Source organism: Grus americana, chromosome 14 (assembly GCF_028858705.1).
Source record: "Grus americana isolate bGruAme1 chromosome 14, bGruAme1.mat, whole genome shotgun sequence".
Taxonomy (NCBI): Eukaryota; Metazoa; Chordata; class Aves; order Gruiformes; family Gruidae; genus Grus; species Grus americana.
This window is the reverse complement of record NC_072865.1, coordinates 21419432-21446790: the sequence shown is the minus strand read 5'-3', so window position 1 is coordinate 21446790 and position 27359 is coordinate 21419432. Positions and strand designations below refer to the sequence as shown.

The 27359-nt window shown below is 49.8% G+C and overlaps 2 protein-coding genes across 8 annotated transcripts in view; one reads left to right on the top strand and one right to left on the bottom strand.

Moving 5' to 3' along the window:
* NRG2 (neuregulin 2) overlaps positions 1 to 10037 on the top strand; it is a 174610-nt gene extending 164573 nt beyond the window's left edge. For all 3 annotated transcript variants that reach the window (XM_054841955.1, XM_054841953.1, XM_054841954.1), the window contains 5 exons: positions 674 to 776; positions 1692 to 1815; positions 3127 to 3254; positions 5939 to 6163; positions 7618 to 10037. In XM_054841955.1, the coding sequence (XP_054697930.1) occupies positions 674 to 776; positions 1692 to 1815; positions 3127 to 3254; positions 5939 to 6163; positions 7618 to 8275 (1238 nt within the window). In that variant the 3' untranslated portion in view covers positions 8276 to 10037. The remainder of the gene's footprint in view (positions 1 to 673; positions 777 to 1691; positions 1816 to 3126; positions 3255 to 5938; positions 6164 to 7617) is intronic.
* A 3928-nt stretch (positions 10038 to 13965) lies between these two features.
* Positions 13966 to 27359, bottom strand: part of PSD2 (pleckstrin and Sec7 domain containing 2) — a 91503-nt gene continuing 78109 nt past the window's right edge. For all 5 annotated transcript variants that reach the window (XM_054841947.1, XM_054841952.1, XM_054841950.1 and 2 more), the window contains 5 exons: positions 26418 to 26488; positions 19667 to 19824; positions 18452 to 18596; positions 17253 to 17396; positions 13966 to 15684 (listed from right to left, as the gene is read on the bottom strand). In XM_054841947.1, the coding sequence (XP_054697922.1) occupies positions 15478 to 15684; positions 17253 to 17396; positions 18452 to 18596; positions 19667 to 19824; positions 26418 to 26488 (725 nt within the window). In that variant the 3' untranslated portion in view covers positions 13966 to 15477. The remainder of the gene's footprint in view (positions 15685 to 17252; positions 17397 to 18451; positions 18597 to 19666; positions 19825 to 26417; positions 26489 to 27359) is intronic.

The window sequence follows — 27359 nt, the reverse complement described above, 5'->3', positions numbered from 1 at the left end:
CTGTAATTGGTTACTGTATTTTAATTACTCCATTCTCTTTTCTTTGTCTAACGCGCTATCACTTTTCCATCCTCATTCTGCTTTTTGACTGTTTTAGGATGTCCCTTTCAGCACCTACATGCTTTGGGAACTGTTGCTCGGTGGTTTCTAGCACACCGCTGAGCTCCAGGGCATGCAGCCGCTGCAAGGAAAAGGCATTCTGAGTCCGTCAGAGCAGAGCTTGTGATGAGAGCATCACAGGGCATGCGTGTACGTGGTGAGTGGGGGATGCTCGGGGACTTCCTTGGTAGGCTACTAAGTTACTGAGAAGGGGGGATCTGCTGGAAGGGAGAGGAGAGTCATGGGGCTTTTTCAGATTAGTCACCTAGTTATGCTGCGGGAGAAGAAGAGAAAATGAGGACCGTGTTTGAGCGCAGAAGGGGTGAGCCACTGAGCGAGAGAGGGCAAAGGTGCAGAGAGACAAAAGGAGTGAAGGTCTTTTGAGGGGTGAGCAAGGTTGGGCCAGCTGGTCTCAGGTTTGGGGCAGCTATGAGAGACGGGCAGTGGATTGGTAGGAGGTCTGTCCGAGCCCTGTCCTCCATCTTATCCACACACAGTGCTGGTTCTTGTGCAGCCAGACGCATCTCTGGTGCTGGAGCCCATTTGTAACTGGCTTCTTTCTCTCCATTTGCAGAAGCAGAAGAGCTCTACCAGAAGAGAGTTTTAACCATCACAGGGATCTGTGTTGCCTTGCTTGTGGTGGGCATCGTCTGTGTGGTAGCTTACTGTAAAACCAAGTGAGTATGGGTGGTTACCAGACAATAACTGGGCAGAGGTTACTGGGTGGTAGTGTTCCTGCTTCACGCTTTCATGCTCTTCACCCAGATACTATTTTAAGGAGATGCTGTTCTGTGGCATTCCCTGGAAGGTGTCCTGAAGGAGGCCAGTGAAGCCATCTACCAGGCTGTGCCTGAGCAGGATGTTTTCCTGGGACCGTTTGCTTACCCCCTGAATCAGCATCATTTGACCCATTGGGAAAAGCTGCCCCCAAGCCAGCAGCTCCTCTCCTGACAGCAGAAGCACACTGGGCTGCTGTGCAGGAGCTGTGGGCTCAGCCATGTACATTTCAGGGACTTCAGAGCAATCCCGATGGAACAAGAGGCTTGGGGACGTCTTTTATGGCAAGCCTTCCCTACCTGGACAGCACCTTTTTCCCTATTTATGCTGCACCTCGCTTTAGCTCAGGGTGCCCCGGGACACAGGGGGTCTTGTGGAGTGGGCCCAGGGGCACGGGTAAGCTTTGCCACTTTGTGCTTAATCCAGGACAGGTCAAGTGCCTTGCCACCACGGCCAAGCCAGCACCTGCTTCCCCTTTTTCCTTCTCCCCACTTTTCTCCTCCGTTCCCAGCGCTGTGGTCCCCCTGGCTCCACTGCACTGTGCTGGGCTTTGTCTGCAAGAGGGGACCCTGGACCCAGCTTCCCAAATTCGCCATGGTGAGAAACGTTCACCTTTTTTTGAAAAAGCAGCAGACAGTGTCAAATGTTGAATGCCTTGTTTCTTCCTGTTTACAGCTTTCCACAAACACCATTGAAACATCAAGTGTGCCCAAGACTTGCCTTCTCTATCATCTGCGTGCCCCAGGTGTCCCTGGGGGCAGAAAGCCCATGAGATAAGTCTTCCTAATAGATTTTTTTTGCTTTCTGTTTTAAAGGAAACAAAGAAAACAAATGCATAATCATTTACGGCAGAACATGTGCCCTGCCCATCAGAACAGGAGCCTTGCGAACGGGCCAAGCCATCCACGTTTGGATCCTGAGGAAATCCAAATGGCTGATGTAAGACCTTTTGTCTCTGTCTCCCTGCATGTTACCAAGTCCCTATTTTCTGCCGAGGATTTGACATGGATGTGTATGCTTACACACCTGTGTGCATGTGCATGAGGAGCAAAACACTAACAAACTTGAACAAAAAAGATGAGATTCTGCATAGAAATGTTTCCAAAAACAACATCTGAAGGGAAATCTGATTTTACTTTGAAGCACAGGATGAGATTAGGACACTTGGGACAGGCTTGTTTTGATGAATTAAGTGTGATCCTGTTCTCCTCTAAGAGATGTTCCCGATGTTTCCTGTTTATTAAGCTTTCCCATCAAACCCCACTTTGCAGCTTGACAAATGTGATTGGCGCGGTGGTGACCGGAGCCGCTGCGGTGACCATGTCATGCTGAAGCATGTTGTGGTGGTCTGCTCAGCACTGCATTAGCCCACCTGCCCACACCAAGAGTTGCGTCCTGGGCAAGGTGGGATGTCCTGGTGGGATACAGTGTCACGCCAATGCGAACGATCTAAGAATTTAGGACCGGATCCAGAAGGGCTGATCAGCCCCTCTCATGACTTCAGTCACATGAGATTCCCATCAAACTCCATGAACTCCATCAGACCATCAATGTGCTTAAGTGCCTTGCTGGACCCAGGCATTGAAAGGGATCAGGAAAAGGGAGGGGGGAGGCAGAGCGAAACAAAAAGTACTGATTGAAATGAGTACAATGAATCAGTTACAAGCTCTGCTGGGTCACCCTTTGAGTGTTAATATTTAGCTAGGTTGAATCCCAGCCATGAAGGAAGAGGGAAAGGGAATATCTAAGAACCACGGCCCTCTAGCCCCAAAGTACTGACTCCCCCAGAGAGCTTAGTGTCCCTGTGAAAAGCAGTACTTCTTGTTAGGTGAATGAATACCTCAGCATAAAGATCTGGATTACACCTGATGTTTCTGTAGGACTCATATCTCTGGCAGATCTCGTGTGGTTGTCTTTTTGCTGTTACTCTGTCAGGTCTGTAACCTCCTGTGAGCAGAGACGGTTTTCTGCTCAGTAGCTTCACGTGGTGCCAGTGTCCTCTGGGGAACCCCTTGGCTCTTCACACCCTTCTGCAGGCTCCGTGCCATGGCGCTGTGCCGGTGTCCCAAGTGCAGGGGCAGAGAAGAGCCTCCAGCCTCCTTCTCTCCTTCCCTGGGGTGCGGAGCTGCCGGGTTCATTCAGTCCTCATCTGATTTCACCAGAAATAATTGAGCCAGTGTGGCTCAGAATTTTGCTGTGGCAGCGTTGGCAAGCTGGTGGCTGATCTGTGTGATTCTTCATGTTTTACAGTATATTTCTAAGAATGTTTCTGCCACCGAGCATGTGATCCGAAGGGAAACAGAGACAACCTTTTCGGGAAGTCACTCCTGCTCCCCATCTCATCACTGCTCCACAGCCACTCCAACGTCCAGCCAGAGGTGATGTATATCATTTTCCCCTGAACTTTCTCCTGCTGTTTGCCTTAGGATGCCCTGAGATTCAAAGCCAGTGAAAGGTTTTCCTTTTTCCTCCCTTTCTGTGTTTACTCAATGTTTGTCACCACACTGGCATACAGGCCATGTCGCCACTGCAGATCTTTGCTGGCACAGCTCGTTAGTGAGAGGTGTGGAAAGGTGTGATCCTTGACCTGCAGTGAGGTGCCAGCAGGAACCCCCAGCACGGTGCCAGCAGGAATGTGCAGTGCTGGCCTAGCTGAAATCTAGGAGGAAATGAAGTTGTGCTTTCACGCTTTGCAGAGACACAAATGGGAGGATGCATCTAGGAAAGGTTTTGCAAGTTGTGCTTGCAACCACACTGGACACCTGCAATAGTTCATTAAGTGCACACAGATTATTTGTTTCATCCTTGATATATTTAGAATGTATTTCCTTTGTGGAAGGCAAAGTACACAAAATATCACAGAATGTTTTGGCCAGTTCCTCAAAGTTAGGATCTGACTTGGGAGTCACAGTTTTTCACCAGAAAAACCACTCCTGAGCAATTTATCACAGTCCAGAAAGTTGTGTTAGAATCTCAGCCTCTGAGGTGGTGGCACCTCTTTCACTGGAAGTCTTTCTGAAGCTTTCAGGAAAACTGGGGCTAGCAGGAAAGTACCAGTCATTCTTGCTACACAGGATGAGATATAATTTTTATTTTACATTTCAAAATAGCCAATGGGGAATGAGCAGCATGGCTTGGAAGCTGAAGTTCTCACGGTTTTTGAGAGCATTTAAATTGCAGATGGAACTTCCCTATTTTTATGATGTCCAGAAAAGTCCTTCAAATGCTCTAGAGAAAGTCCTGTGCTGTTTTGAATTTGGATGTTTAGGTTCTTCCTCTTACATAGCTCTTGTGCTTCTTCCAGTAAGTGATGGTGTTTCCCTAGGAGAGCACTTGCCTTTGAAAAGTGACTGCAAGGTGCAGGGAGGGCATATCTACAACCTGTCAATGACGTACAGATCACATTGCATTGACTTTATAAAGCAAAAGATGTCCTGCGTTATTTACTTCATTAGCCCGATGTGTTTGTCTCCACTCATCCAGGAAGCAATGAGTCCTTTCAGCTAAAGCTCAAAGATGGCCCCTGGCAGGTTTATTCAGGGTTCAGGCATTCATCAGGGATGAGCAAGTACTCTCACTGTACTCAGATGTCGTCAGATCAACTTCAGATATTGAACTTAGGTTTTCAGGGGAATTCCTCCCCTGACTCCTCTGGCTAGACCTCCAACAAGTAGAGAGGGAGCCAAGAATGACTTGCTGGGCTGGAAATGACTGCCTTTGTCCGGGGAAATCCTATCCCTGGTGAGCTAGACAGTGTGTTTTCCAGGTTTTTTTTGAATTCACATACTGCAGCCCAACCCTGGCTACGTGTGTGCAAGCTTGAGCCAGATGCACAGAAGCTCCTGTGCCTGCAGAGCTGCACCTTTCTGGCCTTCCATGCTCACTTCAAAGTCCTGGGACCCCAAGGCCATCTCTGGGCACCTCCTGAAGACGCAAAGGTGTGTCTGGAGGGCAGCATCAACAGGATAGCTGTGGGGAGGCACCTACCTTGCATAGCCTCTGGCCCTGACTACCTGCTACCTAATCTTCCTGAGTCAAGTGCAGCGAGCAGGTGTTTCTTGAAGTCACGCCAGAGGCAAACTGCTGGCATAATCGGGCTCCATTTCACTTGATCAGTGCCTCTAACGAGGACGCCGTTTGAAGTTATAAATGACTGTGGTGGTTGCAGCTGAGCACGTGCCTGGAGCCATCAATAATTAACAAGTCTCTGGGAAGTCTTAATGAGGCCTGCTCTCCTCTGCAAACCCCCACCCAAAATCCTCTGCCAGCACGGCTCCATCTGGTGCAGTTTGGGAGTTCAGAGCTGTTGCTCTCATGGATCACATATTTCCGCAATGGAGGGGGCTCAGCCTGGCGGCCGTGGTGCGGGTGACGTGGCTCATGGCCCCGTGCGTCCCCGGTGAGTCCTTGTGGGATGTCGTCTTTGCACCGAGACTAGGGCAGGTGGATCTCCAAGTGCTCAGCAAGGTCTAGCCAACACATCATAGTTTTTGTCTAGCACCTTAAAATGTTTTGCTGACAACATCTTTTATAAACCAGTGGAAACTGAACATCTAGATCTACCTTTGGAATGCTTTTCTCTGCTGATGGCAAAGTAATTTTGAAAATTTTTTTCTGGCTCCTTTCTGGTAGCATTTCTGAAGGGGATGTCACTTGTCAATACAGATGGCACATTTGAAGATCCGTTGCGGACTTGCCTTGGCACGGCCAGTGCATTGCTCCACACCCAGAATGCTTTGCAAGCACAAAGCAGGATTGCCCTGGCCTCCCTCCAGAGGCTATCCTGTCCTGTCCCCAGCTGTCAGGAGGTGGTGTGATAAATACCTGCTCTGTCAGGAGGTGGTGTGATAAATACCTGCTATGCACTGGTTTGCCTTTCTTTAGCTTCTAATCATATGTCCAAGAAGTAGCAAAGAAAGGCAAATGAAAGGCAGGGCTGGGAAGTTGGTGGCCAGGTGTCCTAGTGGGAGAGAGAAAGGGAACAGAAGTGCAGCACGGCCGTGCCTGCGTGTGGCTCTTTGGAGATTCCTTGCTCACTGTCCATGTGTGGTTTGGTCCACAGACATGAAAGCCACACGTGGAGCTTGGAGCGGACAGAGAGCCTGACTTCAGATTCCCAGTCTGGGATAATGCTGTCCTCAGTGGGAACCAGTAAATGCAACAGCCCTGCGTGTGTGGAGGCACGGGCTCGCCGTGGGGCCGCCTTCTGCATCGAGGACTCACGGAGGCCCATGACGCAGTATCGTGACTCGGTGGATTCTCTGCGGGACTCACCGCACAGCGAGAGGTCAGACCCCACTGCTTGGTGCTGCCCTGGCATAGCAGAAGCGAGCCGTGCCGTCTGTGCCAGACACAAAAATGTTTGCCTCTGCCCAGCCCTAGAGCAGCAGTCCTGTGGTAACACTGGAGAAACTCCAGCTCTGGTCCTACCAGAGGAAGCCACTACCCTAGGAGGCCACCCTGGTACAGGCAGTAGCAAGCACTGCTCCCTGCTCACCTTGGCAATGTAGGTTTGGAGCACAGGGATGAGAGGAGCAGAAAATACCTGGCTGCAGTCAGCAGCTGGTGAAGAAAAAGTGGCTGAGAGCACACCCCGGGCAGTTTGGTGGGCTGGCAGCTCAGGCAGGGTCTGGCCCTGAGGTATATGGGGAGAAGATGTGCATCCTCAGTGTAGTCCTGGATGGCCTGGTGAGCAGGGGTGCTGTACGTGGGCACAGCCTGGGGACAGGGCTCTGTATGACCCAACCTTCCGGGAACACAGCTGCAGAGCTGAGACACCATCAGGCAGTGAGAGGCAGCAACAGTCATCCTCTTCCTCAGTCTGGTTCCTCATGGTGCAGAAGCACATCTCCACCCTTGCTCCAGCCCTTTGCGGGTAGCCGTGGGCAGCCCTGGCTGGCCACATGGCCACTTCAGGGTAGTTACCCTTCAAGGCAGTGGGACTTGTTCATGGGGCGGAGAAGAGAAGCAGTATCTCCCGCTCTCTCATTCCTGTCCCCGGTCCATTCCGGCAGGCTGACCCAGCTCGTACAGATGTCTCGTACTTCACAAGACACATGGGTAAAAAGGCAGCGGAGGTGCCAGGGAGCCTGGGCAGCCTGAAATGAGCAGAGAGACCAACTGGCACTATCGAGAGGAAATGAAATCTGCTCCTTAGCAAGAGGTGATGCCGCAGGAAGGGCTCTTTGGAGAGGGGCTAGACCAGACCTGAGTTGCCACACTGATGTTGTCACTAGAGTAGATGAAAGTGGTAGATGCCTTTTTGAGACACAAGATTTTTGCTAAGTCAGAGGAAGCAATGCTCAGGATTTCCCCATCTGTGACCTGAGCAGAGGGAAGGCATTTTGGGGACCTCCTCAGAGACAGGCCTGGCAGCTGCAGAGGGAACAGAGAGCATCTGGCAGGCAGACGAGAGGCAGGGAAGCCTTTGCTCAGCCTGCTGGGAGGTGCTGCAAGGTTTGCAGTGATGCAGGGTGGGAATTGCACATCAAGACCCTTGGGAGAGGCAGTCCTGGGATGCATGGTATGAGGTGCCCACGCGCCCACCAAAGCCAGCAGCTCATCCTCCCTCAGCACAGTGGCGCAAGGTCCCTCTGCCTGGTTCCCCAAGAGGTGCCAAGCTCCAGGACCAGGTGCGCTGGAGGCCTCATGGGTCCCTGTGCCAGGTGTTGGGCAGAATGCAGGTGCAGCTGGAGTTTTTGGGGTGGTTCGGTGTCCAAATGGAGGTGTTGCTTCTTTCAGGTACGTGTCGGCCCTGACCACACCAGCACGCCTGTCACCTGTTGACTTCCACTACTCGATGGCCGCGCAGGTGCCCACCTTCGAGATCACCTCCCCCAACTCGGCACACGCCGTCTCCCTGCCGCCGGCGGCCCCCATCAGCTTCCGCGTGGAGGAACAGCAGCCCCTCCTGCGGCGGTACCAGCTCCCCTTCCAGGACGCGCAGAGGTATGACAGCTATTACCAAAGGAAGACCTACCTAAACGACAGCATGGGGAGCCTGCCCTCCAGCCCCTTCCGCATCACGGAGGACGACGAGTACGAGACGACGCAGGAGTACGTCACAGCGCTAGAGCAGCCAAAGAAAACAGCCAGCAGCAACAGGCGGTGGAAAAAATCCAAACTGAACGGGCACGTCCCTCACAGAGCCAGAGCCGTCCGGGACTCCTTCTCCTTGAGCAGCGCCTCTTACAGCGAGTCTGACGAGGAGCTGGTGGCCGAGAGCACCCCCTTCCTAAGCACTCAGAACAATGAGGCGGCGCACACAGAGTCGCCCCCGCTCCACCGGCCGGGCGACAGCCGGACTCACTACTCCTGCAGCAGACACAGCGCTCACGGGGAGAGCGGGCGCAGCAGCCTGGCACACACGACGCCCAAACCGGACCCAGATCCTCTCTAGGCGCCTCCCAGACTCGCACGCCTGCAGACGTAACCCGCATGGAGGAGGCTGAGGAGGGAGACGAGACAAAACAAAACAAAAATAAATATTTTTATTTTATATAAAAGAGGGAAAAAATATAACAAATAAAATGTTTTATTTTCATTTTAGCAAAGTTGTCTTATAATAGCTAACGGCAATGACTTTTTTATAGGGAATCTCTATTTATATGTAATGTCTTGATTTACAGCTTCCGAGAAAAAAAAAAGTAAAAAAAAAAAAAAAGAAGAAAAGAGAACAAACAATAAAGTTAAAAAAAAAAGTGGGCCAATTTTTGACTACTTAAAAATAGAAAACAAAACTATCGTGGTGCCTTTTGCTGTATGCTAGTGCTGGGATTCATGCTGAGGATTCTGTTTCAGTAGCATTTTTAAGATCATAGATTTTTGTTTGGGAGACAACCTGTCACAAGGGCGCTCTTCCGTTGGAAGAAAACAGCCTCGCCACTTTGCCCTGTACCCTGCTATTAATGATCTTATTCTTTAAAGTATCGTTTAAACACACATCAAGGACATGAGTGGGAGCATTTCCATTATCATGTCTAATGGGGATCTGTCCTGCCCTGTGAAATACTTGTGTTTTTGCTTAAATCAGGAGGAAAAGAAACCCAACAGCACCGTACTGAAATGCGGAAATAGTTTCTTTTGCCACACAGGTAGGAAGAGAAAATGAAATCGCGCAGCAGCAGCAGCCCTTACAATATAGCTCTCAACCGTTGGCCATGTCACCTGCGGGTCTGACATCGGGTCGGCACAGGTTTGTAGTCAAACGAGGCAGACACCCATATGGACGCAGTGAAATAATACCCCGTTAGTACGGTTGAATCCAGTTCGCCGAAGCCAGCCCTGGCAGGCAGATGGCACTGCGCGGTGGTCCCAGTGGGGCGGTCTCCATTCAGCTGCAGTGCCCCGTGGCTGCATTGCCATACTGGTGCCGTGCTGGCCGCGGCGTCCCCTTGACCAAGCGGTGTAGCCGCGGTGCGGCGCTGGCCGTGGCGCCATGTGCCGTGGTGCCATAGGGCTGCCGGGGCTGCGGCGTCCTGTGTGCCGTGCTCGCCCGCGTTTCAGGCGGCGCTGGAAGGGCACCCGGAGGGCGGCTCTGCAGCGCAGCACGACCATGGTTCGCCCTGGACGCTGTGCCAGGCAGCTGCCGGCTGTGCTGCCGTGGGGTTTGGCAGGAGCCCCAGTGCTTTTGGCCCTCTTGTCACCCTTGCGTCGGCTGGGAAGGGCCCTGCGTGGGGCAGCCCAGCGAGCAGATTCCTCTGTACCACCGTGCCGTTTATTGTAAAGACAGTTGTCACCGTCACATCTTGCCATCGATGATGGACATCGTGTTTCCGAACTCGGAGCAGCTCTGGCCATCGGCTCTGTGGCGCAAAGAGACAGTCCTGCGTGTCCAGGCGGCAGAGCATCCCCCGTGGAAGTGCCCCTCCTCAGTTCCCTGCAGCAAACCTGTTTACATTGTAGCCTGACTTTTTTTTCTTTTTATATTTTTACTTCTGCATGTCCTTTGCATTTCAGATACTGTAGATTGGATGCATGGTGAAGCTGTGACTGAGAAGATAATACAACAATTGACAGTGTATTTCATTTAACTTTTAGCAATAAAGTAACTAAACCCTCTATTCCTCACCCATGATGGGGTCAGATAGAAAACTCTGCTAATTTGTCATAAGATGATTGTCAAAGTTTGCTCTGGATTGTCTGAATGTCAGAACTCTTGACTGTTTAACACTTGAACATTTTTTATATTATAAATAAAATAAGAAATAACAAGCTGTGGGCTGCATTGATCTCAGGCAATTTGGGGGGCAAGTGGGGAGCTGTGACAGATACCATACACAGAGAATCACAGGCTGGTTGAGGTTGGAAGAGACTTGTGGAGGTCATCTGCTCCAACTCCCCTGCTCAACCAACTCACCCAGAGCCAGTTACCCAGGACTGTGCCCAGTCAGGTTTTGAATATCTCCAGGGATGGTGACACCACAACTTCTTTGGGCAACCTCTGCCAGTGCTTGGTCACCCTCAAAGCAAAAAAGTGTCTTCTTGTGTTCAGACTGAATTTCCTATTTTTTCATTTGTGCCCATTGCCTCCAGTCCTGTCACTGGAGTCCAGCTCCCTCTTCTTCATTCCCTCCCATCAGGTATTTATACACATGGATAGCTGCCCCTGAGACTTCTCTTCTCCAGGCTGAATGGTCCCAGTGCTCATCCTCTCCTCATATGAATGATGCTTTGGTTCTGTAAACATCTTTATGTCCATAGAGACCCAGACGTGGGTATTTTTCTACTTGACATGGACATTTGACCTTCACTGTAGGGCTCAGGAATGGAGGCTCACTGAGTTGAGTGGATGCTACCCACACATCTCCTGGGGGGATGCCATACCTTCTCCACCTGCAGACTGGTAGTTTCCCCTTCACCCCACCTGAGGAAGCTTTCTGTTGTGCCAAGAAAGGCCAAGATGCATGGTACAAGCTTCACATGCTGGCACCAATTTCAGTGACTTTTGCAGTAGAGTAGAGATGTGTTGGGTCCAATTCTGCTAGTGGAGTGCTGCCATGCAACATCTGTGCACCCACAAAACAGGTCCCCTCATCAACTCTTCCATGGCAAGTCTGTGTCCCTGGCTAGCCTCCATGTAGGGGGATCACTGAGAACATGGTGTATTCACAGGAAGCACAGTTCCAGAGGCTGCACCCATGGCTCAGTCCAGCTCAGACCCCTCTCCCTTGTTCCTGCTCAGTGAGATAAGCAGGTGCCCAAAAGTCCCAGCTGAACTCACCTAGTAGGAGAGGGATCTGCTACACACTCGTCTGGGTCAACCCCATAGGAATGCACAGAGCCATGAGAGAAGTCCCCGGTACTCACAATGATGTCCGTGCTGAAGGCCAGGCTAAGCACACCCACAGCCTGGGCTTCTTCTGCTCCAGCATCCCCAGGATGCCCATTGCGTTGGAGCTGACCTGACTGGGTCACAGGCCACCCCTAACATCCATCGCACATGCTGTGGGAACTTCAGCCAGACCAGAGGGCTCGGCACTTCACTCTGAATAAATGCATCTCAGCACTGATTTTCCAAAAGGTTAAGGGCTAAAGGATCCTGCCCTCCTGTCGCGGGGCCCATGTGACCCCACAGCAATGTGCAAAGGAGATCTTAGATGCCCAGGTCTGGGGATAAAGACGGTAGGGTCAGGTTCTGATTTGAGTGACATTTGCCATGTAACCTTTGGACACATCACGTTCCACTTCTGTGCAGCCCCAAGCCTTGCTGTCTGAAAGCAGCAGTACCGTGCAACTCTCCACCCTTCTGTTGCTCTTGGGACAGGCTGCGACTCCCCATTGCCTTTGGTCCCCCCCACCCCCAACTTATGTCCTCCAGCAGCTCCTGGAGCATGGTAAGATGGACATGAATGGGCAGAGAGCACCTGACCCCTGGAAGGGACACACATTGGAGGTCACAGAGGGTGAGGATCCCTGGGGAAACCAGCCACATAGAAGAGAGAGATGGGAGACCTTTGGGTTCTCAAAACAACCCCATCTTCCTGCCTGGTTCTCCTCAGCATCTGTGAGCTGGTAAGCTCTGTTTGTGGAGAAGTCCGGCCAGGGCTGGCAGAGCAGCATCGGCATTACAAGAAGGCTGCAGCTCCTGGGCCTCCTGCTGCCATGCTCTGGGCTGGGGTGCAGAGCAATGGTGTGGCCGAACCTCGGAGTGTTCTCAGTGCAGCTGATGCACCCCAGGCATCACCACTGTGGTCTGCTCTCTGCGTCCCTCAGAAAGGAGCTGCGGGTTTGCCCAGCGCTGCCCTGCACAGGGGGATGTTTTACTGCTCCGTGATTTGCAGGGCTCTGTGATGCTCTGCATCTGCTGAGACACTGCTAGCTCTGAGCCATGGCAGCCTCATGATTTCTTGTGGTGATTTCTTGTTCAACATGCCCCTCGATTCCCATAATTGTGTTCTATATTCGGAGGCAGCTACGCTACTTCAATTTTCTCTCCAATTGCCTCTGAAGGAAGCCTGTATCTCTCTCCTTTTCCCTGGATGGTTTATTTTTAGACACCTCATTTCCAGCCATGTGTATTCCTAGGGTTTGACCGTAAATATTTTACAGCAATTTTCACAGGTGGAGGGAGCCACCGACACCTCCTGCCAGCTCTGCTCCGCACGTATGATGCCTTTGCCGCCCTCCCAGAGGGGAGGGAATTGCTCCGCTGACAAAGGCGGGGTGATGCAAGCAGGAGAGGACAATCAGATCCTGGCTTTGGGATTGCAAAGCCTCCCCCCAAAAAATGTCCCCCTAAAATGAATTTGGTGTCAGGTTGCGTCCAGGAGAAGGGGTCTGCCGGGAAGGTCAGGCTGAACCAGCACCATCAGGGGATGCTGTCTGAGCCCCGGTGCAGCCGTGCTGCCTGCTGGAGCCAGGCTGGGGCTGGGACAGAAAGTGCATTTGGTACCTCCAGGAGGAGAAAAAGATGTGGCTGCTTAATGCCTATGAGGTGCTGCTCTTTTCTCTCAGTGGTGGGTGTCCGAGTCCCTTACATCCAGGGAGGGAAAGAGGGAGAAAAAAACCCATTTTCTTCCTGGGCAGAAGCTGGGGCTGTGGGTTGGTCAAACAAGGCATTTTTGGGTGTTCTCAGTGCCCTCTTGTAGGTAAGATGCTCACCACATCTGCACATGCATATGCACCTGGATATGTACCTGCACAGCAGGGCAAACTGCTGGTTGTCAGTAAGTGCAAGTTTAACCTCTGAGCCGTCTTGCCAAGGGCTGTTTAATGCCGGCTGCCACCCCTTTCCACATCTGTTGGGTGGTGAGATTCACGGCTCTGAGGACCTTTCCTGGTGCCCAGAGGAAACTTTGCAAGATCCTGCTTTCCCCCTGCAACTTACTCCCAATGGAGGATGGCAGACCGGCACCTTCAACATGGGGGACTGAGCTGCTCTTGGTGGCTTCCTCAGATACACTGGAGATGTCACTGCCTCCTGGAGGGGATGGTCAGACACGACAGGCTGAGGCACAAAATCTTACCTGGGATTTCAGAGAGCAAGAGTGGGGCCTGGCTTCCCCCCGGGCTTCCACTGTGTGAGTCTGGGCACCAGACACTTCATTTGAGTAGCAGCATCTTGGAGGTCTTCAGTGCAAGGGATGACTGTACAGTACCTGACACAGCAAGGCACATGATGCCTTGGAGAAACAGCCATGACACTTGAAGTAGCCATGGGCTCCTCTGGGAACAGTTCCCAGAACATCTCCAACCACCAGTGCAGATGCTGGCATCTTTCTCCTCCCATCAACCTCTAGGCTGCATGTGAACAGACAGACCTGGGATGCACCAGACGGAGGGAGGAGTTACCTGAGTCTGTTCCCAAAGCATCTGTCCACACCTGCTCCACGGGCGAACCATTCATCCAAAGCACGGACAGGCCAGTGCTTTCAGCACCCAGAGGATGTGTGGGCTGGTAGCCCACTCCTGAAAGGCATTGAGATTTTCTGGTGCTGTCTGTCCACAGGAACCTGGCTTTCATGCGGCAGGTGCTGGTGGAGATCTGTGTCAGGCTGGCCATCCAGTGCCATGAAGTCTGGGACCAATCCAGCACACAGTGGAACTGTACTTCAGACCAATTCTCTTTACCAACAGATTCAGCTTTATTGTTATTCTTTTTTACATGATTCTTAGTGCATCATTTCAAATAAACTATCAAACTGTACAAAGAAATAGAGACAAAAGAAGAGGTGACAAAGTTGGGCAGAGGTTTTTAGTGTCATGAACCATCATGGAAAACAGTAGTCCATAGGCTCTCAAACATTGAAGGTCCAAATAAATCTTGTTTGTTTAAAAAAATGCTGCAAAATATAAACAATAAATGACTGTAATTAGCAGCTACAAGATCCTTCAAAACTGGAACTTGATTACTGTGAATGCACCTAGGGGAAAAAAAAGCAATCTGAGATAAAGGACCAAACCACACAGTGAAATAAATAAATAAAGTGTGGGAGGACAGTTGTGACATTGAAATGCAGAGGCATCACTTCTAGCACAACAGTAAATCATTGGACCACAGACAGCAGAAAGGAACAGAAACACAATTCCCCGTTTAAAAGAGTATAGCATGTGCAGCGCAAAATGGAGGAAGTACAGCATTGATGGGCAGGTGGAATTGCTCCTGCACACAAAGGCTCAGCTGGATCAGAAGCATGGCTCCAATTGTGCCTCGAATCCAAAGTGACTGATGCCATGGATGCTAAATAAGCAGCCACTTGGCCAGTTTGTCTCAACAAGCAGGAACAGGAGAGCGATGTTTCACAGCAAAGCCAGGTGGGATTTCCGTTCGAGTAAAAAAAGGAGGGGAAAAAAAAAAAAGATTCATAGGCTACTGCATTTTTTAAAACATCCTGGTGGGCTGGTCAGACCCTCTACGGTCCTTAGTGTCCTCCCCAGGCAGCTTACCTTCACTTGCACACTGAGGTTAAAAACCCACATTAAAGTTTCCTTATATATATATATATATTTATTTATATATATTCATATGTATATATATATAAAAAGGATAAGGTGACAGAGGGCACTTCAGGCCTCTCCTGCCATGGGCAGATAACGTTCCCACGTGCCGTGCTGAAGACGCCTCTCGCTTGGTCGGTGACTATCTCATGTCACCTGTCCTATCACGACATGCTGAACGGTGCTCCTCTCAGGGGATGGACATGCTCCCTGCCACTCTGTGCCCTTCTCTGGGAGCGCTGGTGGTGCCACAGACTGTCATCTCAGCTGAGTTTCCTGCACTGCCGGGAACTGTGGACATGAACCGGTGGGGACTCCAGGGAGAGAAGGAGGAGGAGAGAGAGGGCTGGTGGAGAAAAGAGCAATCTTGCCCTTGGAGAACCCACAAATCCCTTTGTTGTGCATGCTGCGGTAGGAGGGAAAGAAAAGCCACTGGTACTGTTGGGGATGAAGAAGAGATGGCATGTTTATGATGCTGAAATGCCACAGCGTTGCCAGAGAGTGTCAACTAAAGCTTCTTTGATTTCTTTCACTAGAGCAATCACCATGTCATATAGGTCTACAGTTTTGCTCATGTAATTTCCTAGGTAAAATTGTGCTCGTCGATCTAGTCCAGGAGCGCAAAGCATCACCGGTTCATCCCCCCTGTGCACGCGTTCCTTGTTAAGTGTTCTGCTCTAAAATGTCCTTTTCTGCCTTACAGCTGACAGACATGTGCCCTTGGCTCAAGGAAGGGCTTGAATGTGTCTTCCGCAAAGCTATGTCGTCAGCTTCCACCTTGAAGAAACTGGTTTCAATTCTCTCCAGGTCATCTGTCCCAACTTTTATCTTCATGCACAGCAGGTTGATGTACGTCTCATAGCGGCTCTTCTGCAGGGAAAGAGGGAACAGAGAGCCTGGGAACAGGGACAGGCCACGGCATGCATGGAAAGCAGAGGCAATGCCATCTGTTGCTGCAGGAAAACCCATCTTATATCGTCAGGATCCCATTAATCACACCCAACAGGTACTGTTTAACCACAGCACAATGGCTGGTCTATGCAAAGACCTATCAACCCACATTGAAAGGGTTGAGGAGAAAGGGGAGGGTTGTGCAAGACTCTCCAGTTGCTCTTTTATGGTCTTGACTGCCACTCTGATTGTATAAGGTGAATACTGGAGGCAAAACCAGACCAACAGATCTCCTCCTTCCTGATTTTAAGAGTTCCCCTCAATTGGTTCAAATACTACTGCCTGCCATTGTTTCCATCCAGTGATTCACATATTACTGCTGAGTTGTGCCCCCATTGCTCCTCAGAGCATGGCATAAAGGGAGGCTTCTCTCTTCCTGGCACTTTTATTACAAGGCTAGATGGAGCCTCTTTTTATGGACTTGTGTAACACTCATCCTTTCCCCTACCATCTCAGAGGCAGCCTATACTCGCTTCTTTGTCAGCACAGAGAAACAAGCATTTCTAGAGCACATCTCATAAGACAGATGAGATGAATTATGCTTTGGAAGTGCCAACTTCTTGCAGACTGAAAAGGCAGCCTAGAGAAAATGCTCAGATGGAGACTTCTCTGCAGGCATCCAAAACAAGACGCCTGGAAAACAGAAGGCAGCAGCAAGCAACTATTTGAAGTGTTGGTACAAAGACAAGGGAACCAGCAGCCAGAAACTGTGGCTTTGGAGAGTCAGGCTGGGCATTACACAAGAGGGTGGTGCAGCCCTGGTATGTGGGAGGTAGGGACATTTCCATCCTTGGAGATTTCTGAGACTTGGCCACAAAATGACACACTCAGCCTGGGCTAATACTGGGAATAATCCAAGCTCCTGCTGGAAGCAGGACTAGAGACCTCCAGCAGTCCCTTCCCACTGACACCTATGTGGCAGGAATCACACCTTCTGCTCAACTCTCACTGGAACAAAATAACTCATTTCTGCCACAATTAAATGCTTCTTAGACTTTGCAGAGAGTTTAAACTTAGCTACATGCATCCTCAAAGAGTCTGTAATCAGCTGTAATGCTGGTTTTGCCTTTATTTACAGAAACTGTTGCAGCAAAACAAGACTAATTCTCCCAGGGATTCCTTTAGCTTTTTATTAATGTTGCTGAAAAAGACTGATGCACACCGAGAACTGAACCACTTTCTTACTTGGGACCTGAGGAAATGTCAAGTTCCGGCACAGTAAAGGAAGATTTTCTTTCTCTTGTCAGTTTTCCCCTCCTCTGGTTAGAAATCACAGAGGGGAGGAAATGTCTGTTATTTCTTTTTTTAGCTTCAGTGCAAAACAGCAGGACTTGCTGCTGCCCCAAGACACTCATCCAGCTTGTGGGCCCTCGTCCTTCTCTCTCCTTTCACGCTCTCCCAGGCTCACAGCATCCACTCTGGAGTTCTTAGTTCTCCTCAATCGGCCAAGTTATCATTTATCACAGAAAAGATGAAAGTTCCTTTACCTCAAATATTAGGTAATGTTCTTTGAGTCTGTATTCCTCAGCCTCTTTTGACTTGAGGCTCTTCTCTACAGGATGTAATTTATGCTCTGCTAATTCGTCTGCAATCTGCTTCATTTTATTTTCATGAGACCTCAGCTGTTCTTCCTGCCGAGAGAAGCATGTCAGGTATTAAAATGTAGGAGTGCAACATCCAAGTGAACCGCCTGCCTGTTGATGTGGGATCTGAGTCTGCAAGGAGGTGAGCTTAGCTACTGTGCTGGAGCCAAAGGTGTGCAGTACATTTGCAAATTCATCTGATAAGGAGCACCTGAAACACAGGTATTTGAATAAGATTAAAACTCATGTATTGCGAGTGCCAAGAGTGGATTTCTCTGGCACCTGGGCTTCTTTAGCATCAAAACCAAGAAATGCTCTGCATCCTTTGACAGCCAGGCAGAATGAGCAGCGCCCCAAGAGCTGCTCATGCTGCTCTTTTTCTTTTGAGATAAAGTACCCTCCCCATCTGGGCTCTGAGAAAGGTGACATCTGGCCACATCTGGTTCAGCAGATAGGAGCTGTATCCTCTGCCCTGACATTTCAGGCTGTCCTCCCCTTTGCTGGGAGCCAGTGGCAGTGTGTCCCTACTTTTCAGAGGTGCCAAGGCATGTTGGGCTTTCCCTGGACAGTGCAAACAAAAGCTATTCTTTGGATGGCAGCTGCCCTTTGCTCTTTGACCCTTAGGCAGCCATGGTCTGGTGCACCATACCTGTTTGCTTCCAGAATATCTTCCCCACTGAGTCCCCCTTCATCTGTGGCTTTTTGGCTTGAGAAACAACAGGGTGCCACCTCTGAGTGCCATGTTATAAAATAAACCAGGGCTGTAGCCAGCTGTTGGGCTCAGTAGAAACAGCTGTTTCAACTTTGGCAACAGAAAGGCGCTGGGATGTGATGGGTACAGAGCTATTAACAAGCCCGAATCAACAGCCATACAGGCAGGTGTGTGTGCATAGGGTTGCTTTACAGCCAGTGGCAAGGAAGCACTGGCCAGACACCGGGATTTGCCACTGTCTGTCCAAGTTGCCCACTCCACTGCCCTGAGCACCTGAACGTGTCTACCAGGCAGGAGCTGGGGAGGTGCAGAGGGGCTCAGCCCGAGCTGCATGCTGAAGGGCTGGCTGAGCGCCAGGCACCCCTCCATCACCCCCTCTCTCACACGTTACCTGGCACAGCTTGGTCATGGATGAAGGCAGGAGCGGGCGGCAGAACTTCTTCATGGAGCAGATTGCAGCTGGGAAGGCTGGGGCGGAGAAAATGGCAGCAACAAGGTTGATTCGCAGGATCCAGGATAGCATTTCTTCCTTACTTCTGTTATGGAGGAGGGGAGAAGAGTGGGGGTGTCTGTAAATGCTCCTGACCCAGGACCAGCCAGCTCAGAACAGGCCTGGAGCCACCCGCTCTCAGGAGGGCCATTGGTGGCCTGGCTTTGAAGCCATTTCTGTGCCACCCTGGGTTGTGAACAGAGGAAAACACTGGCTAATTGGCTCCTCTACAGTGCCCTAATGATTTCATGGCTGATGTCTGCCTCTTGAAGCCCTGGCCATCCTGCCTTCCTCATCTGCTCTGGTTGCACTCCCTGAGGAGCTGGGGAGAGGGAGCATGGTGGCAAGGGCCAAGGATGCCCTGCTTTTTGGAGCATGGGAGCCACAAAACAGAGGTCCCACGGAGCAGGCTGGACCCCTCATTTGTGTCATTTGTGGGACACTGCCCAGGGTCCCTCATCAGATCACTTCAGGCACTGGTCCCCCCAGCCTTCAAGTGGGTTTTCACTGCACCAATTCAGATGTCAAGCTTTAGCTTGACTCTAGCACCCCAGCCTAACTTAGAGACAATGTCACTTACCTCAGCAGGAAACAAGAGAAACATCAGATAGAAGATGACTCAATCACACTTGACACTTATTAGCAGAGCAACTTTCCTCTGCAATGGATTAAGGAAGAAAGAATATATAGCCTGGCTGGGGACACTTCTTTAATGAGCTTTAGACAGTTTTCCCATCAAAAGTTGACGAGGGGAACCATCAACTCCTTAGTTCAATGCCCTGTATAGATTTTCTCCCTTCGACAGACCAACAATAGAAGTTAGTAAGGGGAGCCCTTTACTCAGCCCTTTACACCCCAGCCCATCCTGCTCAGCCCACCTTGGTGACAGACGAGAAAGGACCTCCAGGGCTGACACACAGCTACCAAAGTGACAGGTAGAAACCATGACCCCATGGCCAAGTCCTTTGCACAGCCCTACAGACCTGCGCTCAGCCCTCCTGCTCAGCACCTTCCTGCCCCCCAGGCTTGTCCCTGAATGCATGTGTTGATCTGGCCAGGTTGGAGGGCTGGAAGTCAGGCTGCCTATCCACCTCCGCGGGAAGAGCTGGTACTTACGGGGCCTGGAAAAGGAAGACTCTCCAGTCAGCTGTCTTCAGCTTGAGCACGTTGGACTTCTTGCTGTAGTCAGAGGCTTTCGTGGCTAAGGCGTGGTGCACACGGATGGCATTTTTCAGATCCACTTCAGAGAGGTCTTTGTCAGGTTTATATTCATCCTGTGAAGAGGAACGTTAATTGGATAATGACAACACTAACATTTGTGGGCTATTTTAATGAACCTGCCTTTCTCTCTGCGCTATAATCACAGAGTGCCGAGACCAGGAAAAGCATTGCTTTGTACAGTAAATGCTAGGAGCTGATAATGATAATAATTAACATCTGGCAACTTCTTCCATCATTAAGTTCAGTGGGAAGATGTGAAGAAGGAGATGAAAGTTTTAAACACAATTATCAATAGTTATCTCTAACACGGCACACGCCTGAGGCTTTGGGGGAAGGCACAAGACAGGGCCAGGTTTCTGCAGAGCATCACCCAGAGCGCAGAGCTCAAGCTGGGGTGCAACTCCCAGTCGTTGGCAAGTTCCAGCGAGTGCCTGCCCTGGTGCTGCAGCTTTGTGTGGCGGAGGACCTGGGCTCGGGTTTGCACCGTCTCGGGCAGCCCTGGAACAGCAGCATTCCTGCAGCCAGCCACCTCCGTATTCATGTGGGGCTTGATGGGCAGCTGCCAGGCTGAGCACAGCCCACCTGAACCATGCTTGGTTTCTCTGTAGTACGTGTGCCCTTTTGGCACGGTCTCTCACATAATTCATTAGACTGGCACTTGCAAATCGCAGCATAATTCCCTGTATTCCTGCTTTACCTTCTCCACCAAAGGACACTCTCACTCAAGTAGGCAGTGTAGTAATAACTATCTATGTAGGCAGAAAATACCAAACATGGGATTCTGAAAGGATGATCTTGGCACAGCACTTTTTAGGAAAAAAAGGAGTTCAATCAATCCTGTGTTTACCCTTTGCTTTCCCAGTGACTGTGCTCCCAACCACTTAAAGTGATACCCTCCCTCCCACTCTGCACCCTTGCCAGCTCAACAGCTGGTCCCGCCGGGCGGTGGGGTGGAAGGATGGACAGATGGATGGATACGCACACATGGATAGGTGGATGTAAGAAAACCTGTCCCTGGCTAAAACAAACCACTACCCCACCACCCTCGACCATGTTAGAGGTCATGTTAGGCCAGGGTGTCCCTGGAAGGGCCTGCCTTGCCCTGCTGATTACAGTGCAAACCTACAGGACTAATTCGCTCTGATGTTTTTCTTCCCTTGACTCTGCTTGGCTGTCAGCACAGGGGCGGCTCTGTCCAATGGTGGTGGTCTGTGTGGTCCCAGCTCTTCCTTCGGTTTCAAGCTACAGCTTGGTCTGTTCTGCAGATTTGCAAAAATATGTTTTTTTCCCTGTGTCTTGGTGGTACAAATCCAGTCGTTCAGGGAAAAGCCATGCTACAGTCTCCTGGTTGCTAACCCTGGTCAGTAAGGCTGTTCTCTGGTGTAGGGTCAGAGAGATGTCCCCTCTTTTGCTCTTCAGAGCACCAGGGACAAACACTCCTCCACCCATGGATGTTGCTCACCCAGACCCTTGCTCCTGATGGGAAATAAGCTTCTGAAGCCTTTTCTTCCCTCCTTTTTTGAAACAATCATCCCATCCAGGAGAGTGGTTGCCATACTGTGTTCATCGGCACGTGATACTTGGCCTTGTGCAAAGAAATGCCATGGGGCCCAGAGCCCAGAAATGTCCAGCATGGGCTCCTGGCTCATGCAACTGTCTTCTTAAGGGTGAAGCCCAAAGAAAAGCCCTGGCTTTCCAGCAGAGGAAGGGGTGGGTGCTGCAGGCACCCTGCGTTCAGGGTGACATTCAATGGGCTGCGTTGCGGGGCAGTATAGATGACCTTTCCACAGTGGGGATTTCAGTAGCCAGAGGAATGGGCTATTAGACTTTTAACAAAGAAAAAACAAATGCTTTGCCTTATGAGGACCTAATATATTACCCCACTTGGAGAGAAATAGTTGCTTGAGGAAGACATTGCTGCTCAGGCCTCGTATATTGTAGAGAGACTTCCAATTCTGGATGTGTTTCCAAGGCTGAAACTCTTTGGATCTGAATAAATCTGACTGTGATGCCCATGATCTCATATTTCAAGATAAGCTTTCTGAAAATACAGTGCAAATAGCTAGGCTTAATGGAATGTGACAAGGAGAAACTGCCATGGCTGCAAATCAGTTTGACTAATGCAGATCTACACCTCAAATGGTATCATGGCGTATTGCCTCTACTGATTTCAGGCTCACAGGCATCAATGTAGGCGTAAGGAAAAGTCAAATCTTCTTTTTCTACCACGGGGCCCGGTAAATCAGCAGGAGGTTGAATCACTGGAGCCGTCAGTGCCCAGCATTTACACCGTGGTGTAGGCTACATCACGTAGCCTCCCTCTGCAGAATAATCCCATTGCCCTTCAGCAAAGCATGTCAGCTCTGCTCCAAAGCCTCCAGCAGCTTCTTTTCATTTTGCCTCACTCCCTTTCTGAGCTTTGATGTAAATTTAAGTACGTACATAAACTGCTGCTGAGGAAGAGAAGTGTCCAGAAACATAATAGTAACACGGACACTTTCAGTGAAGGGATTTTGGTTTAAATATCAAAGAAACCTGAGCAGTATCATATTTGGAGGAACTTCAGACAATGTTTTGTCCACGCGATAGTACCACTAACCTCACTCTCATCTTTTTCATGGCGTTATCTTGTCTTATATTTCCTGGCAAAGGGTATCACAGGGCTGTTGAATTTTTGTCCTATGTGTCCCACACCGTTCACACTGGTACTTTTCCCTGGGAAAGGTATGCTGTGCCACACCATTCCAGTTACCCTTAGCCCCCAGCCCTTGAATGGTGACATGTTTATTTTCCCCTTGCTTCTCCAAGTGTAGGATGGTGGGGGTCAGCAATTTTCAGGGTCTGTTTTGGGGATATCTTCTGCAGGAATTGAGCCCAGGGGTGGACTCTTTGTTTCAGAAACCCTCTAAATTAATTTTATTCACTTTCAGTTTTCTGTTGGTGGTGTAGACAGACTACTGGTTCATGTGCCTCTCCTGCCTGCACAAAGGCTCTGCTTGAACATGCACCCCCTTGCCTGGGCTTAGTTTCTGCCATGGCAGTGCTCCATGGTGTCTTTGGTTCACTCTTCTGACGCCATCTCTCCACTACTGCCCACCCCTTCAAGCAAGTGGTGGGAGATCCACAACCAATATGAGCTCCCCAGCTCAAAGCGTGTTTTGTCAACAAAAAGCATCTATCTCCTGTGCCTGCCTTTGCAGGGCACCTGGATGGGGTGAGAGAGCCCAGTGTGTTGGTCCTGCTGCCCTCTCCTCTGGACTCAGCACCAGCCCTGAGCAGTGATGTGAATATGGACATGGAGCTACAGAGACTTCTCATGTGAGTGAGTTTTCCTCTTTTTCCTTTTCTTCAGCTCACATCTATCAGCCTAAATAAACCATTTAATGAGGAAAACTAACCAATGTGCCCTTTTCAGTCTGGTCATGAACTTGATGCTCCAAGTAGTACTACCATGGCAAGGGCCTGCCTGCGTGGGACAGCATCTGTGCCTCGGGGCTGCGCTGGGAACCCCTTCATGGTCGAGGGCTGCAAGGGCAGACCCTGCAGGAAGACCTGCACCCTTTCCAGTACTTCCATATAAATCACCTCATGCTTTATAGCTCTCCATCATTCCTCTCAACACCCCTCTATGTGCGGTGATTAAGGGTTATTATCCCTATTTCACAGAGGTGAAGTACGTTGCCAAAGGCCATGGAGTGAGTCAGTGCCCAGTGCAGATTAGAGCGCAGGAGAGGTGCGCCCGGCTCCCAAGCTTGCATTTCTTCCCCAAGACAGTGCTGCATCCCTTTAGGGGATCAAGCAATTGCTTCAGCAGACTATGCTAGAACACGCTAATCCAGCAATTAACACTGGCGAGTCAATGACATGTGACATCTCTACATTGCAGGTTTATGGCTGCTGCCTGAATTGCTTCTGACAGACTGACTTCTGCCTGTCCACCCACCCACTCTTCTGCCTATCTTATGTCCACTTACCTTTGTGTCTGGCCATTCCTCCTTTCTATACATCTATCTCCTTCCCCCCTCTCCCTCTCTGTCTCTTATTTCTACTCAACTTGCTCCCCAAACCCAAACTGAATAGAGTTTCCTGTTAAGCTTATGAGAATTTCCTATTAAAGTCTAGATCCTTTGTTTGGTATGAGTGAAAAACTGGAAGAGGCTGAACCTGTGCTCCATGGTGTCAGGTGGGTCTGGAAGCCCGTACTTTCTCCTCTATCTTCACATCAGAAAATCTTTTCCCAGTGATTTGTGCTCAGGCCAGGTTCTACCTTATGTTTATCTGCAGGCATCTTCTGCTGAGAGCCTGGGAGGCTGGCACATTGTTTCCTTCCTGTATTGCACAACTCTCTTGTTCTGCAAACCACCCCATAGGCAAGAAATTGCACTAAGAATCGACAGGGCAGGTGGATATTTATCCACTTTCTGTTGTGGTGCTGGGAATGTTTGGAAATGGCAGGGCAAGGACTTTGTCTTTATGGTTTCATCCTCCTGTCCTGTCTCTGCAAGCCTGACAGACACTGTCTACAGCCAAGCCCAGCCCAAGGAATCCTCTGAAGAGGACCATACACAGCAGCTCATGACTAAGAAACCCCTCTTTGCCCAAATCCTTTGCCCAAACATTCCTCAGGTTAATTTTTGTTGTTGTTCCAAATGCTGCATCCTTGGGGCACCTTTGGCAATTCCAGTCCCTCCTGCTAATTACACATCAGTCGTGGCTGTTATTTATCAGACAATTTCATGATCTAGCCAAAACTTAGATGTTTTGCTTCTTCAGTCCTTGTCCATAAAGAAAACCCTCAGTCTCTTAACCATTTGCTCCTGAAGGTCATCTAGAGAAGAACATTGGTCTTCTAACTGCCACGTCAATCTCATCCTCATCTCTTTTTAAATTCTAAACACCTATCACTAGCATAATGAACTATGTTAGTATAACAGTCTGGATGGTTACTGCTGCTAGCCTTGTACAGCAAAGAAAACCCAACTCCTCTGCCCCATCAGCAGCAATGACACTCAATGTTGGCTTCATGGCTCCTTCTAGTGCTGTCCAAGCAGTCCAGAAAATATTCAGTAAATTCAATTTTGGTTCAGCATGGGAAGAAAATTCTGTCCTGAAAGTGTATTTCATTCCAAATATATACCCCTTCAACAGACTCATCCCTAGATGAGACATGCCCTAGAAGTCCTTGGTGAAAAATTCATTTAGATCCAAATGGTTCCTCTGATTTTGATGAAATTGCATTTTTTCCCCATAGAAATACTGTCATAAAATTAAATGTTGCTGGTAGCTCTGTACAAGTTAAATCCTCATGCATCACCCATGGTCAGCATGAGGACCTCTTTGGTGGACTCCATGTGGAGAACTGTAACAAGACAAGAGACTGAGATGTAAGAAGAGTGCCACTGACTTGAAGAATGCCACACTTGGAGGGCTGGAGAAGATCTGGGCTCCCCTGTATGCTGCAGCTTCCCTCAGCTGCAGGAGCGAGTGGCAAGGCTGTAAAAATACCACTTGGCTAAGAGCAACCCATACTGTGAATTATGATCAGCTGCTGCCAGATTTCTGTTGGCTTTGTGACATGTGCCACAGGATCTGGCAAAACACGAGAATTATTGGGGTGTGCTACGAGATCTGAGTCATAATTCCGTGCTGCCCTGAGGATCTTTCTGCCTTTCTTATATAATCCAATGTTTGTTTACTCTCATTGCTTTGGAGATAATACTGCAATACACAGGAACATCTACCCACAGGGAGTGCTGTTCCAGCAAGGTGAGTTCAATGGGTTACTGCACAGCGCGTGCTACCAAGGTAGTTCAGACCTAGTTCAGTGGGTTATGCTGTTGCATGATGAACAGACATTTGGCATCCCTGGCTGGCTCACACCGACGTTCAAGTGAGCCCCTATCCAGGCTCCTTGGATTTTCCCACAGAAAAGACTATTCATGGAAATCCTCCCAGCATCCAAGTGTCTTGAAAGGCAAAGAGCTGAATGCTATAGCATGCAGGGAAGCTCTTCCATGGTGACTTTGTCTCCCATGAGGACCTGGGATCTATACTTGTGTTGACTAGAGGTGGCTGCAGAACAAACAGAGATGAAGGGAGGCAGAAAGCGTCACTTGGCAACCCGTGGAAGGACCCACCTCAGCAAGGTCCTGAAGGAGAAGAGAAACTTTAAGCATGGTCCATACCAGACTCAGTGAAGCTGCTCATAGTCAGATCTATGCCAGCAAATAAAACAATAGGCAGGATAAGACTGGCCTGATGCTCTGCCTCTTCAGCTTCCTATAGCATGTCTCACCAACATCCTATTTCACCTATTCCATATTATCTGTTCATTCATCCTCCCGACAGCTCCTACTTGCTAGGACACTTCTGCAGAAATCTTGCCTCAATGTTCCCTCTTTCATAGTTCTTCCTGTACGGCCCTCTTTTGAGGCTGTGAATAGTGCCCTTACCGTGAACACCACCACCAAAGATGATGGCATCCTCCAGTTCTGTATACTGGTCTCTGGAGGAGCTCTGTAGATATCCATGTATGCATTAGGATATGGTTTCACCTCTACTTGCATCTATAGGTCTCCTGCTTAGGACAGCATGACTGCTTTGGAGACAGCATGAAACAGCAAATGGGATAGTCCACCACAGTTACCTTTTGTAAATAAAGGACGGTCCCTTTAAGCACAGCATAAAATTTCTTCCAACCTCTTCTTCCTCTGGGAGCTAAAAAAGGAAGAACATTTAATTATACATGTCTGCTTCTGCCACTGCTGCTTGACCTTCACATTTCTGGCAAAACTAACCCTTCTGCTGACCCACCACAGGCATGCACTGTTGCCCAGACCTCATACACCTCCAAGCTATTGCTTATGAGTGGCTTCTCTGCAGGGACATGTGTTTGAGACATGGGCTGGGAGATGCAGCCTCCCAGCAGGAACACAAGCAGGTCAAAACCATAGATGAGCTGGTATACGTGTACCAGTGGACACATGCTCTCTGCTCCTACAAACCCAGGTTCATCTTCCTTGGACTAAATGCTTGAGGAGCAGAGACATTCCCTAAGGTCCTCTACTTCAGATGAGTTAGGCATAGCCACAGACATACCCTGGATAAGGCAGCTTCTGTTCCACAGAGGAGGGAGCATTACCACCAGCCATCTTGATGGACTTGGGGATAGAGAGCTTGAGAGCTTGCTGGAAGCTGGAGAGGGGCAGGAGGTGTGGGGAGCCATCTATATCACCACAAGACAGCTGATCTTCCGGTCATGGGCTATTAAGAAAGTGCTGGAAGCAAGGGAGGCCTTTGGTGGTAATCTCTACTCAAGACTTTTAATCAGCTGCAGTGATTGGGCCAATAATATCAATTAGCAAAAGGGGTTATCCAAGGTTTCATTAATCTCTGTTCATTAACAGTTCCCAAATATATTTTCCTTTACCTTTCCTGTAATCTCATATGCTGACAGCAGAGCTATAATTGTCCCCAAGGTCAGGGCTGGGGTGGACAACTGTTGTGCAACCAGCCTCGCCCCATCGCTCAGAGTGTGGGGTTCAGGACTATGCCCATGAACAGGATGGAAGATCAGGTCTATCTGTAT